Source organism: Bufo bufo, chromosome 7, assembly GCF_905171765.1.
Source record: "Bufo bufo chromosome 7, aBufBuf1.1, whole genome shotgun sequence".
NCBI classification, from domain to species: Eukaryota; Metazoa; Chordata; class Amphibia; order Anura; family Bufonidae; genus Bufo; species Bufo bufo.
In genome coordinates this window covers 193,049,475-193,067,201 of record NC_053395.1, presented here as the reverse complement: position 1 = coordinate 193,067,201, position 17,727 = coordinate 193,049,475, and the positions used below count along the sequence as shown (strand labels likewise).

Here is a 17,727-nt window from a genome sequence, read left to right as displayed (position 1 = left end):
ATCCACAGATCCCCTCCCCTAAACAGTGCCATCCACAGATCCCCCTCCCCTAAATAGTGCCATCCACAGATCCCCCTCCCCTAATCAGTGCCATCCACAGATCCCCTCTCCCCTAAACAGTGCCATCCACAGATCCCCTCCCCTAAACAGTGCCATCCACAGATCCCCCTCCCCTAATCAGTGCCATCCACAGATCCCCCTCCCCTAATCAGTGCCAGCAACAGATCCCCTCTCCCCTAAACAGTGCCATCCACAGATCCCCCTCCCCTAAACAGTGCCATCCACAGTATCAGGTGCCTCTCTCCCCCCCCCCCCATTTGTCAGTATTAGGTGCCAACCCCCCCCAGGTGCCAGTATCAGGTGCCAACCCCCTCCCCCCATGTGCCAGTATCAAGTGCCCCCCGCTCCCCCCATGGCAGTAACAGTCGGGTATTAAAAAAAATACTTACCTCCTTGTCAGCGATGCGATGCAGCCTCTTCCTGTGTCCCGCCCTGTATGTCCATATATGGAGTCAGTGCTTGTATTTCAGAAAAGGTTTCTAATGGGATTCGAATCCACGACCTCCTGTATCAGAGGCAAAGCATCTAACCACAAGACCATAACAGCTGGCTTGCTGCTGACTGACTGCTCACTAGCTGGCTAAGTGTACATCTATACACATGACAGCTGCTTATATATAGAGATATAGCAGTGCTGAGTGTGCTGGGATAGCTGTCATATAGAGATATAGCAGTGCTAGCTGTGTTGGGGCAGCAGTCATGTGTATAGATGTACACTTAGCCAGCTATAACAGTACAAGTCTCATAATTTTTCAGTCAGCAGCAAGGCCTCCTTTATGGTTGTGAGGGTAAATGCTTTGCCTCTGATACACTGATACATTGGAGGTTGTGGGTTTGAATCCCAGACACATCAGGAAACTTTAGAATACAATAAGATTAGATCACATTAGCGAGGGGGGCCTGAACATTAAGACTGCTGCTGTGAAGGGGGCCCTGAACATTAAGACAAGAATCGATATTTAACTAACTTGAAAATAAACTGTCGGGCCCCGAAGCAGCTGCTTCCCCGGTAGTTACGCCACCTCCTGGCTGCCTGTGTGTAGTGTCTGTGTGTGTTAATAAAAAAAAAAAAAAAAACTGAATGCGGTCGGACGGGCCCCCCAGTGGCGTAAGGCCCCATAGCCACTGCTATGGTTGCTATGGCGATCCCTACGCCACTGTCTGAACCTTTGCATTTATCCAGCATCCAGCCTGTTGTGGATTGTGAGTGGCACCTTCACACAAGCTTCAGCAGGTTGTTCCCCCATTAGCGTTACATTTCCAGGTGAGTGGCGTACTGGCTGACACTTTCCTCCTATATTCTGTGGTCCTTCCCACGTATGATCTCTCTCTTGTTCTAACCAACATATACACATTACACACACATATTACACACAGACACAAACTTACCCTTTTTGTGCAGATATCTAGGCAGCTATCAGGAGAGGGCCACTACTCTCGACCTCCCCAGGAACAATAGTGGAGTGGAGCCTGGAGCCATTCCTTTAATAAATGGGAGATAAAAAGGAGGGGGGGACAGGACAAAACTGACAACCTGTATATTTTCTGTCTTGCTCTCTTATATAGAGTATCTCACAAAAGTGAGTACACCCCTCACATATTTTGTAAATCGTTTATTATATCTTTTCATGGGACAACACTGAAGATCTGACACTTTGATACAATGTAAAGTAGTCAGTGCATAACTCAACACACAGCCAATAATGTCTAAACCGCGGGCAACAAAAGTGAGTACATCTCTAAGTGAAAATGGCTAAATTGTGCCCAATCAGCCATTTTCCCTCCCCGGTGTCATGAGACTCGTTAGTGTTACAAGGTCTCAGATGTGTTAAATTTGGGGTTTTCACTCTCACACTCTCTCATACTGGTCGCTGGAAGTTCAACATCGCACCTCATGGCAAAGAACTCAGAACAGGCCTCGCCATTGTGGACCAAAGAAGTTGAGTACACGTGCTCAGCGTCATAGCCAGAGGTTCTCTTTTTAAAATAGACATATGAGTGCTGCCAGCATTGCTGCAGAGGTTAAAGGGGTGGGGGGTCAGCTTATCAGTGCTCAGACCATACACGGCACACCGCATCGAATTGGTCTGCATGGCTGTCGTCCCAGAAGGAAGCCTCTTCTAAAGATGATGCACAAGAAAGCCTGCAAGCAGTTTGCTGAAGACAAGCAGATTAAGGACATGGATTACTGAAAACATGTCCTATGGTCTGATGAGACCAAGATAAACCTATTTGGTTCAGAAGGTGTCAAGCGTGTGTTGTGGCAACCAGGTGAGGAGTACAAAGACATGTCTGTCTTGCCTACAGTCAAGCATGGTGGTGGGAGTGTCATGGTTTGGGGCTGTATGAGTGCTACCAGCTGTGTGGAGCTACCGCTCATTGAGGGAACCATGAATGCCAACATGTACTGTGACATACTGAAGCAGAACATGATCCACTCCCTTCGGAAACTGGGCCGCAGGGCAGTATTCCAACATAATGACCCCAAACAAACCTCCAAGACGACCACTGCTTTGCTACAGAAACTGAGAGTAAAGGTGGTGGACTGGACAATCATGTCTCCAGACCTAAACCCTATTGCGCATCTGTGGGGCATCTTTAAATGGAAAGTGGAGGAGTGCAAGGTCTCTAACATCCACTAGCTCCGTGAAGTCGTCATGGAGGAGTGTAAGAGGATTCCAGTGGCAACCTGTGACGCTCTAGTGAACTCCATGCCCAAGAGAGTAAAGGCAGTGCTGGAAAATAATGGTGGCCACACGAAATATTCACACTTTGGGCACAATTTGGCTACCTGTATCATGTTACAACAGCCGACAAGAAGCTCCAGCTGTTGTAACTCACTGCAGCAGAGGCAAAAGAGGAAGGAAGAGGATATAAGAACTGTACAGCTCCTACTTGAGTGAGAAGAAGAAATGAGGTGGGATAAACATGTAACCCTCCTCACCGCCATGTTGGTTAAGGAAGCAGCATGGGCTTGGGGGGAACTGAAAGGAATGACAACTCAGGGGCGCCAATACCAACAGCTTGGCAGCAGCTGTATAAAAAACTGTCAACCCACCTACTTCAGTGTGCTACCTCCGTTATGAGCAGACAAAGACGCTGCTTCCTGCTCTAAACCTGTTACAGTGCTAACAGCAACAAGGATAGGGGCCAATTAGAAGTAATTGCTTTATCTGGGGGGAGCCCATTAGTGGATCCCCCAGTCCTTTTCTGGACAGGACTAACGCAGTGCATAATAACCAGAGATAGGCAAAGGCACATTGATCCTAGACTCCTAGTACAAAAGTTTAGTTTGGGCCTCCCTTCCCAACCAATAAAAAAAGCCAAAATGTTTTCCTGTATATAACTGTGTGTATACCACAAATATAAAGTCTTATTCACACGAATAAGCACAGGGACATATTAGACATAAATAATGTAGCCATATACAGTACATAATAATGGTGCCGTATAATGTGCACAAATAATCCAATAATTCTGTATACTGTGCACATAAATATATGGTCATCATATAATAACTCCATACCAGGACCAAATACTGTGCCGTGTGATTAACCCTTTCCCGACATTTAATGTACATGTAAATCATAACGGGGGAAAGAGTGTATGGGGCAGACTCAGGATCTGAGCCCCCTCTATATGCGGCTCAGCTGACATACCAGCAGTGACCAGGATCTGCGATAATGCTGATTCCAGCTATTTAACCCCTCAGATGCTGTAGCTAATAATGACTACAGCTAGAATGGGGGTTGGGTGCCGATCAGTTGTCATGGCAGCCTAGGCCCAGGCCTGCTAGTGTAATTTTGCTATTAACCCCTTCACGCTCAGCAATGTAATTGTGCATTGCTGCAAATAGATACAGTAGTTTGTGCTCAGTGATGTAGTATTTCAGTGCTGTTATGGCTCAAGCTCAGGAACCGTACCATCATGTCTTAACCCCTCAGATACTGCGGCCAATAGTGACTACAGAATCTAAGCTGTAAAAAAGAGGGAGGGTGCCCCTGTCTGTCTTCTGATTGCCACCTCAAGAATGCAGTTGCCATGTGGTGTTCCTGGCATCCAGGAACCTTCTGAAGGGCATGCCTTGTTACTTCCTCCATTACATCCTCCCTGTGGCAGGATATAATACAATGCTGGTAAAAATGCTTATACAAACATATTGCAATGTATAGTACAAGCTATCAAATAATCACAGTCCCTTAAGGCTACAAAAAGAATGTGAAAAACTGTTAAATAAAGCTTTAAAAATATATTTAAAAATAAATAAATATATATATATAAAAAAACGATTTTTCTATTTCTTATGTATTGAAACATTCTATAAAGCTAACCATACTGGGTGTCAGCATGTCCACAAATGTGTGGAATATTAATTATTGAAATATCATGTTATTTATCACACGGGGTGAATGTCGTATAAAAAATTTTTTTTAAATATTAGAATTGTCTCTTTTTGGTCACCTCGTCTCCCTCAAAAAATTCAAAATCAAAAAGTTGTACTGTATGTATGACAAAATGGTGTCAATAAAAACTGCAGCGTGCCACACAAAAATGAGCCCTCACACAGCTCTGTTAGCAATAAAATAAAAATGTTGTGGATGCCAAAATATGGCGACACACGCGATATTTTTAAAGAAGCATCTTTCTGTTTTAAAAGTAGTAAAACATTATAGCCTCTTGCACACGGCCGTTGTGGGTCTCGATTTGCGGTCCCCAATGCACGGGCAACATCAGTGCGGTGGCCGTCCACATGTAGTGCTTCCAATCCGTGCTTCCGTTCCGCCACGAGTTGTGGGCACCTCCGTATGCTTAAATAGCCCCGGTCTTGCCCGGCGTGTCCCGGGCTGGCGTGTTAGTGAGGGCGTGTAAAGAATGACGTGTGTGTCACAAGACCGTCACATGACAATCACATGACTCAGATCGTCATGGCTACATCGTTGTATACCCGGAAATATGTTAAAACTATGCTGCTCTCATCATGATAATAGTTTATTGCTATTTCATGCAAACAATATTATGTATTCCCTAATTAGATTCCAAGAAGGGAAAAAAAGCGTTATCTGTTAAGGTAACCTTCTTTTCGAGTGAAGAGGCATAATTACATCCCTGATTTATAGTACTCACATAGTCATAACTGTGCTATTTTTTCAAGGATGCATTCACAATTGGAATGCCATTAGACATTGCTCTAAGTATGGCTATTAGTATTAATCCCTTTGTGCCTAACCTTGGGCCTTATTTCCCGTCCACTCCAAATCGGAGTCAGGCTGTTATGCCAGCACTCCGATCTCCCCTTGGCGGGAGGCCCTACCCCATACGTCTAGATGTGTAAAAGCTTCTGAAGAATATTTAGCCGCAAGAAAGATTATATTAAATGAATATAGAAATATAGAGTGAGGAAAATATAGAAATAAACAAAATACTGCATAAGAGAAATGAACTTAGGATGAATAATGAGATATGTATAGGGGTATAGGGGTCAGAAGATGATGATAAAATATGAACATCTGAACAGTTGGACATTCAAATGCAATATTAAACTATGTCTTCACTTTTTTACTTGTATTTTCATTTTTTATTTCCATTTTTTCATTTATTTTTACATTCTATTTTTAATTACTTTTGTATGATTATTGTATGTTATATACATTGCAATAGGTAAATTACTATATACCTCCATTAATTGAGATGGGGGGCAATTATAACCAAAAAAACGCACTGAAACCGCAATGTGTTTAAAAAAAATAAAATATGAGGCAATATTAGGATAATAGACAAGAGAAAGATTATACTATGTGAGGTTGTGAAGCTCTGAAGCTGAAAAGATTTGTATATGGTCACAAAGATGAGAAGAGAACTATATGCAATAATGGCAAAAATGGCAAGTCTATAATATAAGGGGAATTGTGGACACAATACAAGCGCTCCAAATATTATTTATCACTTATCAGTGACCGAATTTATATGTGCAAATAACACATTTATAAATGTGAACTTTATAAATGTAAATAATACCAATACACTCGAGAGCAAAACTATAGAGGTATATGGTTGTAATATACAGTATACAGCATTATACTATATATGTGACAATTATATATATTAGCAGCAGACATAAAGTATATACAGCCATACTGGATGTTGATGTAGAAACATGTTGGTTTTATTGGTTTTATAAATCATGTATTTTACTTTATTTTATTTTAATTTTAGGTTAAACAAAAATTATTTTTTTGGGTGATATTTTGTTTTAGGGAACGTGTAACATTAAATATTATTTAAAGAGACTAATGTCTCTGGGTTGTTCCAAGTAAAGAGTGCCTATCTATACAGTAGTTATATACAATTAATCCTATTGTGACGGGGTGAGTCATACAGATAGAGCACCTTGTTCAGAGCAGCCAGAGGGTGAGCCCCTTGTATACATAATAATTGAGTTAATAAAATTGCATTTAGCTACATGGTGGACCCCTCAAATTAATTTCATTAGTGAGCCCTAGACACCACAATACAAATGCACACCTTAATGGTTCCTGCAGTGTGTGGCACTTTCAAGGGGAGGCATGTGCTGGCAGGCAGAGAGGATGATAGCAGGTGGTGACAGTAGCAATGAGGGTGGTTGTGGTCCTCACTTCAGCTCCCCCCTAGCCCATGGCTGCAGTGGTTGGAGGGGCACACCCTTTCTTCCCTACAGGGGGCACCTTTGGTTTGAGGGCTTCTGTCTGATGGTGGCCAGGGTACCCTTGATGGTGGATGGATGGTGTGGCGAAAATAACCTCGCCACTGGGTTTTGGAGGGGCCTGGTTGCCAGCCTCTTGCCCCAGGATTATGGGCCCTCTCATCAGCCCATGCAAAACTTAAGCCCCATGACGATTTGACTGTGTTTGTGGCATCTGAGCGCTCAGATCCAAGTCATATGGGGATATGTGGGGTTTTGAGGTGTGTGACAGAACCATCTGTCTGTGGAATTGTATTGTATGTTATGTGATGGTACCCAGATAGCTAATTTTATTGTATTCATGTTGTCTGAGTGCCATTCACCTAATAATATGCACTCAGACATGAGCTATCTGGGGATATGTTAAATGTCTGTGTTTACTGTAAGGGTTGTGACATTTTATGTTTAAATGGTGATTTCTGTCCTGTTGTCCCCACATGTGTATTGGCGATTTCCCTTTGTCCTGAGAGATAATTGAATTGATCCTCGGGTGTCTCCAGGGCAGAGAGGAGGAAACCATGATGCATTGTGGGGATGTATTGTGTCTGTGTATCCTGAATTGCTGCATATCTGTCCTGTGTCCCAGTCTTCCTTCTGGTCCCCTAGGGGAATGTCCACCAGATGGGGACCTGCATAAATACGGGCGGGTAGCCCTCAATAAAGAGTTCCTGTTTTACACTCAACATAGAGCCTCGTCTCATGTGTGTGGGGATTGCTATACTTGTATACTCCCCTGGCTATTACTCCTAGCTCTTGTAAGAGCTGTTCCTGTTCCTGGTTCCTGTGGTGGTATCGGTGTCGAGTGGAGTGCTTGGAGTCCTCGGGAGGCACTGGGAGCATTTATCAACGGAGGTACCCGGTCGGGGTGCTAGGAGATCCGTTACAGATGGTTAGCAGGGTGCAAAGCAGGAAGACAGCGTATGAGCCTTGGGATGTTAGGATGGTAGTGACCAGGCCGGATTGATTATGACAAATGACAGTCTTTTTAATTGAAGATGATGGGTGGCACAGTGCAAATATAAGTAATAGGCACAGTTTTCAAGCATATCACAAGGAAATTTCCTTCCCAAAAGGCTGTGTATAAGGGTTAGACAGTGTGATGACGATCCCCTCTGAGTCTCTCACTATATGCACAAGCAATTGTCCGAAATGACCAAAGGTGTGCAAGTCCTTTCCCAATATATCTGAAGTACCGAACTGCATGGTGCAGTCCTAGATCGGATGGCAAGTCTGTGTCAATAGTGTGGCGGGTGCCTGAAGCAATATAACCCAAACCATGTGCAGTGAAATCCAAAACCGTACCTGCGACACACTGTCCTTTTGTGATGGCCCTTAACCTTCTATGAAAGTCTGCTTTGCTCTCTGTCAGAGGTTGACTTTTAGAGCTGTTGATTTTTCTGGCAGCTTGATATCTCACAGGGATGGTCTCTCCCCGGACAAGGCTTCTGTCTTGATCTACTTGTCAGCAGCACACACAAAACAGGTCTTCTTTCTGTCTTTCTTACTAGAAGACTCACTAACCAGGGGAAATGGATCCAGCCCACTGTCTAGTTACTACCACTATTGAATGCCAGTTAACTATTTCATATGCATATTCAGATATTTGGAATACAGTGCATAGTAAGTCACATTAGCCATTTGTACCACTTTTGGTGCATAGTTACCATTTCAGTAAGAATCCTAACAACTTCAGCAGTGAACCATGGCATTAACCTCTTAGCAGTGGCCCAGCTGGTCACTACACTTCTAATAGGTAAATGTGCACCCAGGAAAAACTAAAACTTACACTCATGGTGAGCAAACGGTGAAGTCATTGCTCTGCCTGCACCATGATGGTGATGTTCTGTTTAGCCCTAGTGTCCTGTAGGGTGCAGACCTAAAGCATACTTACTTACCAACTTTCCAGATGTTAAATTCAGAACAAATAGGCACCAGCCAAGGAACACCCCAAACTGTCTGGGACCACCCAGAGTTTACATATGCCTCATTCATTTTTGGCCCAGGACAGCCTGAATTTGCAAGAACTGTCTCTGAAAATTATGAACTGTCCTTGGCAACTATCGCCTAAAATGGTCTGTGACCTTTGAGACAGGATGACAGGACAAATATATGGGATACATAGGTCAAATGGGTATTGTTTCCCTTTAAGGGTACGGCCACACGGTTAGGTTTTTGCATGCAGTTTTGGAAGCCAAAATCAGGAGTGGATCATAAAGGAGAGAAAGTACGACTCTGTTTTTTAATTTATTTATTCGCTCCTGGTTTTAGCTTCGAAAACTGCATGAGAAACCTGACCATGTGGCTGTACCCTAAGAGAGGAAACTATGTTATGGTTCACCCTCCTTACACCCTGCTCTTCTGTCTGTTTCAACTGTATCAGCATCCACAGGAGACCGATACAGTTGAAAGCAGTGATCACCCAAAAATCTTTGGCATGTGCTCTGGATGCTCAGTGCTAGTGATACCATTTTCAGATGTGGTGTGGACTTCTGGTTGCAGTTGTGACCTATGACCCCTGCATACTTGACAACAGTTCTGATTTTGCTGGGACAATTATGTGAATCAGCCCATGATTCCGAGAAAGTGGGTGATTTGGGGGCATACATGGGTGGTCCAGTGGGTGGGGCTTCGATTTGCCCATTTTTACATTTTCCATAAACCCCTGTTGATATGTCACTGATAATTAATCAAATCTTTGGAGTTGTTTTTAAGTACAAATAACCATTAAATGTATGGCTTATAATGTATTTTAACTGACTCATACAATATGTAGCAGAGTTGAGCTTGTCAATAAAGGGCTCATGCACTCGGCCGTTGCCCTTTTTTGCAGACCGCAAATTGTGGATCCGCAAAACACGGATACCCGCCATGTGAATTTCGCATTTTGAAGAACGCAACGCCCTGCCCTCTGTAGAACTGTCCTATCATTGTCCGTAAAACGGACAAGAATAGGACATGTTCAGTTTTTTTGTGGGGCCGCAGAATGGACTTACGGTTGCAGACAGCACACAGGTGTGCTATCCGCATCATTTGCGGCCCCATTGACGCAAATGGGTTCTCACCTGACCCTCAAATGATGTGGATCGGATGCAGACCAGAAACACGTTCGCGTGCATGAGCTCTAACTCTTTGGGTCTGCAATGTTTGTGCATTGTGATAAACCTGTGAATAAGCCTGAAGCCATGTGTGGCTTCATACTACAGATCTGCATGGACTCTGCATGCTGCCATTTACGGTGACCTCTTGTAAAGCCATGCTTCTGAAGAGAATATAGTCCTAAGCGGCCACCACAATATCTGAAATCAGAGGCATGTAGAGGTAAAGGAGGGCCTTTGTTAGTCCATGATTGCTCTAGTGTAGCTCTGCACAACCACAAAGCCATGTACGTAAGGCCTTAAGCTAATACAACATGAAGAGTTGTACCAAATGACAAATTTAGACTTTCTGCTCTCAACAAACTGAGCTCTGCTGTATTTGTGTAATTGTCTGATATGTTGCCATCTGTTGTTCATGAGTGGAACTGCAGCCATCCTTTTGTCCATGCTCACGTTTTCTTAATGATACCGTTCATTATAATATGTATTATACCTGTAATACAGTGTCATTTCAATCAGTCAGTGCCCAGAGTCATATAATTGTACGAAGGTTGGAAGAAACCCCGATTATGGATATACAAGCTTTGATAGTTTCGGGTGGGCATTTTTATCCCTGTTTCGATTGATGACTCAGGACGCCTGGGAACATCTGTATATGAAGGTAAGTACACCGCACTCTACTGAGTGTTTGTATGCTTACTGCTTACTCACACATACAGTGGGAGTCATGGTCACTACTGTAACTCTACTGTAACTATACATTACATTACAAACAGGGCTGTTGTATGCAGTGTCGCAACTAAAACTGGCTGGGCCCCAAAGCAAATTTTTGAACAGCTCCCCAGTCCCCTTAATGCAGATCTCAGATCGAATAAAAAAAAAATACTCACCTCGCTTCTCCTCCTGCAGGTGCTTCCACTCTTCGTGGAGCACTGCGTCTAGGCATGCACTAACTGTGACCTGACGTTGCACAGTATCAGGCCATAGTACGATCCTACACAGACTACGTCCCGTCCAGAAGCTGTACGCTGTCAGGACTTAGAGCAGCACAGGCGCCCACAGAAGAAGACCAGTGAGCAGTAGGCAGTACCATAGCTAGGACTAGGAGCACCATACTCACCGCTCCCTGTTCCCTAAAAGAAACCCATTTGTTCTTCCTGAGCTTGTGCCCCTTAGCAGCCACTTTCCCTGCTTCCATGTTAGCTACACCCCTGGTTGTTTTTCTCATCGTTTTTTAGTTTAAAGAGGTTGTCCATTTTTTGGGAGAGGGAAACATGCAAAGGGAAGCATACTTACCTGCTTCCTGGCTCTTTTTCTTCCTGGCTTCGGCTGATCCACTCGGGTCTCTGGATATAAACTCTTGGTTTGTCGCCGCTGCAGCCAGTCACTGGCAGCAGTGACCTGTTCCCCTTGTTTCATGTCAAATGGTCACATGGTGCAAGGGGGGCAGGTCCCTGCTGCAGCCGCATCAAACCGGAAGTTTATATTCAGGGACCTGAGTGGAGCAACAGAGCCTGGAGATGGAAGTAGCCAGGGTCAGGAAGCAGGTACAGGTGAAACTCGATAAATTAGAATATTGTGCAAAAGTCCCTTTATTTCAGTAATGCAAATTAAAAGGAATTGCATTAATGCAGCTTAACATTAACATTTTGTGAAAAGGTTCAATATTCTAGGCTCAAAGTGTCACACTCTAGTCAGCTAATTAATCCATACCCCCTGAGCAAAGGGGACCTCAAAATTGTGACTTTGGGGTTTCATAAACTGTAAGCCATAATCATCCAAATTATAACAAATAAAGGCTTGAAATATCTCGCTCTGCATGTAATGAGTCTCATATGTTAGTTTCTCCTTTTAAGTTGCATTACTGAAATAAATGAAATTTTTCGAGTTTCACCTATAAGTATGTTTCCCAGGAGTGGAGGGTTTGCCCCCTTCCCCCTTTCCAAACATGAACAACCTCTTTAATGTTTTCTGTAGCATGCGTGATCCATTCAAACTTTAGCAATCGAGGTGGAGGCGGGGGCTGCACCCCCAATATTTATCCCCTATCCAGTAAACAGGTGTTAAATGTTTCTGACTAGAATACCCCTTTAAGGAAAGACAGATACCTGGCATCTTGATCTTGTTTCCAATGTTTCCAAGCTTAGCAGCTGCATCTGCAGCGACCCAGGAGGGAGGCGAGGATGGTTCACAGTGGCTGCCCTCACCCCGGGGCCGTGCAGAGAAAGGAGGGCGCACCCTTTTTCCCTCACAGCACATCCTTATCCTTCTAGGGGATCCTGCCTCTGGTGATTGGGGTGCCGTTAATGCCAGGTGCATGGCAGGGTGCAAGACAGGAGGTCAGGCGGTGAGAGGGCAGGTGAATGGATTATACAATGACCATTTTAAACATATAAGGCTAGTTTTAAACTAACGCTTGGCATCTCCGGCAGACAGCTGTTTTAGTCTGGCCAATTCTCAGCATATTTGCTGGGTTGCAGCTGAATCTCGTATAGTTAATGGGGCCAACAGGCCTTCAGGCAGCTTCCGGCAGTGCCGGATCCAGACATCTCCCCGCTGGAACAGTCTGCCGGAGATGCCAAGCGCTAGTGTGAAACTAGCCTAACAGTCTCTTTACTGAAGATGATAGGTGTTGCAGTACCAGCATATAAAGTAGACACAGTTCTGAGGTATATCATAGACACTTGAAAAATTAAATTCAGTCTCTCCAGTCTTTCAAAGGGCCAATTTGGGACTTCAAGCTGCAAGAATGCTGACTCTGGAGCCAGACGTTACAACCCATTCCACGTGCAGCAAAGTCCAAGTTATCTTTACTGTCCTGCACTCACCTGGTTCTAAACAGTCTGTGAAAGTTCTTTACTTCTTTCTGATCAGAACTTTAGGAGTAGGACTCCCTCTGGACAGTCAAGAAGCAGCCTAAACAGCAGCTGACTCAGAGATGAAAGGGCCAGCCTCCTCCAGCTGAGTAGGGCATAATAAACTAAGTTATGTTCCCAGATTCAGCTTTTTGAAGCACACAAATGGCATAGGAAAGTACAGTAACTCTTTTAACAACAAATTAACTCTTAGCAGTGGTCTACTGGGTCACTGCACATGTGGGTATGAATGCAATATTGAAGTTGTGTACGTTGCCATCCTTATAGTATAATGCTCTACTTACCTACAGACCATACGTGCTTCTGGAAAAACCTACATGATCTTCTTTGTGTTGGTGATATTTCTGGGCTCTTTCTATTTGGTGAATCTAATTCTAGCAGTGGTTGCTATGGCCTATGAGGAACAAAATCAGGCAACTTTACAAGAAGCTCAGCAGAAATGTGAGGAGTTTAAGAAAATGATGGAAACACTGAAAAAACAACAAGAGGACGCTCAGGTAATTTGTACAGCACCACCAATGCCTCTTCAGATAAGTAAGCTTGGAATGGACATTTAAGGCTGTCTAGTTGTGTTTTAGTTTTTACTCATGAATTTATAGGAAAGGTCCACTTTGGAACCACTTGTAATAATATACAGGGTGAGTGAAAAATTGCACGACACCACAGGGACACCACATTGAACATGTCAAATAGCTGAGCACACAGGGAACATTCCTGGTTGTTATTGCAACTTTCTGTGTTGATAACTTTCTAACCACAAGAGATATTGATTTCTGATAAACTTCTAGCCACCTTGTAGATACAGAACATAAAGGGGTTGTCCACTATGAACAACCCCTCTTTTGTTAGAAGAATCAATCATATGGTGGACTGCTGCCACCACAGTGCAATGCCACCATAAGAAAAATCAATGGGCTGTCCAACTGAGGTGAGGGTCCTGAATGGAGGAACCCTTTCTATTTTTTTTATCATTCCCCAATACTGTGTTTGAAAATGGGTTATTAAACACCAGAATCCCAGCTATAAATGTCCTGGAGATGGTCATCTCCATATATGTTTAAGGAGTAGGTCACTTTGTACGTACATTTCACTAATTTCATACACTAACCTGTCATGGAAAAAGAACTTGCAAAATGGCCTCTGGGCTTCTTGGACCCTCCTGAAGTGGTACCCCCCTCTTGGTGCCTAGGTGTATACAGATTCCAACATCCATAGCTTTTCCAAGATGGCACCTCTGCCTTGCTGCGAAGTCCCCCAGAGACCACAGGTGATCATTAGGGCTATAAATTGTGTGACTTCCCGAGGGGACCTTCTAAAAAGAAAGTCAATCAATAGCAGACAGCTGCGTTAATCATTTGAAGTTTATCTTGTTAATCTCCAATTCTCACTTTAGGCTGTAGCAGAAGCACCTTCAGACACAGAAGAAAGTGAAGATGGTGAAGTGTATGATTTGTCTGAGAGCTCATCCATACTAACAAACAGAGATGAAGACAGAATGAACCCAGGAATGGCCAAAGAAATGCAGGTCAGCCATTTTGGAAACATTCCGTAGATGTACAGATCCTTGTGCAAGGCAGCCAGGGGAATTTAGCGATATTTAAACAAATTACTAAACCACTGCATGGAATCTATGGAGCTTTTATCATGTACTCTTAAAAGAAGCAGACATTTTGACACCTAAAAGACTAGAAATAGGCTGTGCTCTTCTGTAGTAATAGGTGCTTTCGTTCATCTGTAGTAAAAAGCTGTGCTCTTGTTATATTGATGGCCCTTGCCCATCACCGCCCCTCTTTCCCGGATGAGCATGGGCACCGCTTCATGCACCCTGCTGCTTGTCTGGACCCGCTGTCTTTTCTCTGCCCCCACAGCAGAGCCCTGTTCTCTATCTTCAGCTACAGGACATTCTGCCCCCTCTGCCCATAGGTCCAGTGCACAGTTTTCCTGCTCTTAAAGGGTCAAAATGCGCACCCTAATAATCTAATCACTAGCCAATGGCTGTTTACACTGAAGTACTTAAGGCATCTTCCCCTATTGGAGGGTGCCTGAGCAATACTGTTCTTTAACTTCCTGAGATCCCTACGAAGGTATGCTGACTGGCCTGACCTCAGACCTGTTCCATGAGTTCGCATGTACTCTGCTTGCCCTGACCTTGGCCTGTTACTGACTACAAGTTTGTCTGTCCCTTTGGTGCTTCACACCACTGTATCTTGACTGCCCTAGGTCAGCAGAAAACCACATGGAGACTACTGCAAGAGGTAATGTCCTGGTGCATTCCCGGCAGCGATGTTCAGGTCCCTGTACACTGTATGGTGTTAAAGGGTGAAAACCAGAGAACTGTCATGATAATGCCCTTAGGTTTAGCCCTAAGTCAAATCCGATGGTTGGTATAGTGTTTACACATACACTGGTGTAACAACTCTTCTGTAGTAATAGACTGAGTTCTTTTGTAGTAATAGGCTGTGTTCTTCTGTAGTAATAGGCTGTGTTCTTCTGTAGTGATAGTCTGTGTTCTTATGTAGTAATAGGCTGTGTTCTTATGTAGTAATAGGCTGTGTTCTTAGGTAGTAATAGGCTGTGTTCTTATGTAGTAATAGACTGAGTTCTTCTGTAGTAATAGGCTATGTTCTTCTGTAGTAACAGTCTGTGTTCTTATGTAATAATAGGCTGTGTTCTTATGTAGTAATACAGATGTAGCCAGCATTATTTTGAAGAGATACAGGAATACAACAAATCATATGTGTTCTTCTGTAGTAATATGCTATATTCTCCTGTAGTAATATCCTGTGTTCTTTTGTAGTAGTAATAGGCTATGTTCTTCTGCAGTACTAGGTTTTGCTCTTGTGTTGCTCTGATAGAATACTGATCAAAAGATCATTTACATAGTCAATGCCATGATTGATGTAAAAATGAAATTCAGTATATGAGATTCTCTTTTTAACAAAGCTAGAATCAGTCCTGTACCTCACCTGGAACCAGAGAGCTCACCATTCATTGCTCTAATTGTTCTGCAGCATTTATTTCAGGCTGGCAGCTCAGCGCATGTGACCACATAAGTGAGGTAGACAAGAAATAATGAAAAAAAATAACAGCAGGTGGCGCTATACAGATACCGTTTATTGCATAATTCCATGGCTACACAAATTTTTTAATTGCATGCAATTACAAAAGTATTCAGATCCATGTGCTGGTGTGAAGAATGTAGAGTATTTTTCATGGCACAACCCTTTTAAAGGGGCTTCCTGATTCACCATTCAGTTTCCATGTTTTTTCCCCTCTAAGTCTCAATATATTTCTTTGTGGTTATTTTTTTGCAGACACGGTCAAGTATCCATTTTAGCAGCGCGTTTAGCTTCAGATATCACGTCAAGGATGGAGCATCAGAGAATGATTTTGCTGATGATGAACATAGCACTCTTGAAGATAATGACAGCAGGAGGGACATTTCTCTGTCTGTGCCTGGGAGAAGAGATCGGTTAAGTAGCAATCTCAGCCAAACCAGTCCATCGCTCAGGAATGGTAAAATGCATAGTACTGTGGACTGTAACGGAGTTGTCTCATTGGTCAGTGGTTCGTACCCACGGGCTGAACTTCATCCAGAGGTAACAGTGTGGACACAACTGATATAAATAATATTTTACATAATTACCGTTTAGCAAATTTTTTGCCAACTTGCATTTCTCCACTTATTGCCCATAGCATGCAGTGAGGGAAAGCAATCACCTATAATCACCTATAATCATCTGAGACAATGGGAGCATATAGCGAGGATATGCCCCTATTGTCTAATAGATCTATATCGAGAACGGAGCAGGCAAAGTGGTGGCTAGAGGACTCCGGTCCTGCCACCACCAAGCACTCTCCCCATAGAATTGAATGGGAGCGCACCACGCATGACTGGCCACCACTCCTGTTCACTACTATGGGCCCAATGGAAACAGCCAAAACAGCGCTCGGCTTTTTTTGGCTGCCCCCATAGAAATGAATGGAGGGCGGCTGCACATACGCGGTGCTTGACCAACTTCACTCATGTCCTAATTCAAGTCTGTCAAATCCGGGGATCCCTAAGAAGGCAACATGTTGATTGGCTATTATGTGCAGCCAATCTGCACACAGCTTCAACAAGATACCATTATGGGGTATTTTGGTTTATTGAGATAACCACCCAGCAGTTCCATGACCCATTTTGAATATGGCAACACAGCATTAATGACACTCACTTATTGATCATTCATTTTCATATGGAGCAGGTATTAATTTTTCTATGAAAATGAATTAGAAGAATCTCGCTTTGAAGATGACCTGTCAGTAAATATTTGTGTCCTCCATGAAATAATTCTGGAACATCTTCTTTTTTTTTTTAGAAACTTGCATTGTGCCATTCCTCTGTTTGTCTTACTGGAAATGTATAGACACAGACAACTGAGTCCTAACATTTCCTTTGTCAAGGGGGCAATCTGACTGTAACGGTCACGTACACACACACACAGGGGGGAGGATAGTGACCACTGCGCTCCACCCTCCCCCCTGACCCTGCCTACTTGCCTCACGAGTCCTGATGACAGGGGACAACTGGACGGCAGTCCCTAACTTAGGATACGTGCGGGAAGGACAGACAAGACAAATAACGGATAGTAAACGGACCGGGTCAAAACCAAGAGGACAACGCAGTACAGAGGGATAAGCAAAGAATGGTCAGGAGAAGCCGGGGTCATAAATACCAGGAGAGTCGAAAAGTACCAAAGGAGTCCGCAAAGAATAGTCAGGTGGAAGCCGAGGTCAAAATACCAGGAGACATGCACAGTGCACGAGGAGCAGGCAAAGGATCCTCAGGGAACAGGATCAGATAAGTATACAGGTATCCAACAAACGGCAGGAACCTAAATTAACAGGCAACCTGTGGCCAGCACGCTGCCTGTATTTATAGTGGGGAGTGAGGGTCATGTGACGTGGCCAGCGTCACATGACCGACAGACCAACC

General features: G+C 43.7%; 1 protein-coding gene across 1 annotated transcript in view; it reads left to right on the top strand.

Moving 5' to 3' along the window:
• The window catches only part of LOC121008820 (sodium channel protein type 2 subunit alpha-like), a 185,172-nt gene that overhangs the window by 81,023 nt on the left and 86,422 nt on the right, over positions 1-17,727 (top strand). Inside the window, exons 9-12 of the mRNA XM_040441516.1 lie at positions 10,393-10,534; positions 13,040-13,246; positions 14,143-14,274; positions 16,064-16,348. Coding sequence (XP_040297450.1) covers positions 10,393-10,534; positions 13,040-13,246; positions 14,143-14,274; positions 16,064-16,348 — 766 coding nt within the window. The remainder of the gene's footprint in view (positions 1-10,392; positions 10,535-13,039; positions 13,247-14,142; positions 14,275-16,063; positions 16,349-17,727) is intronic.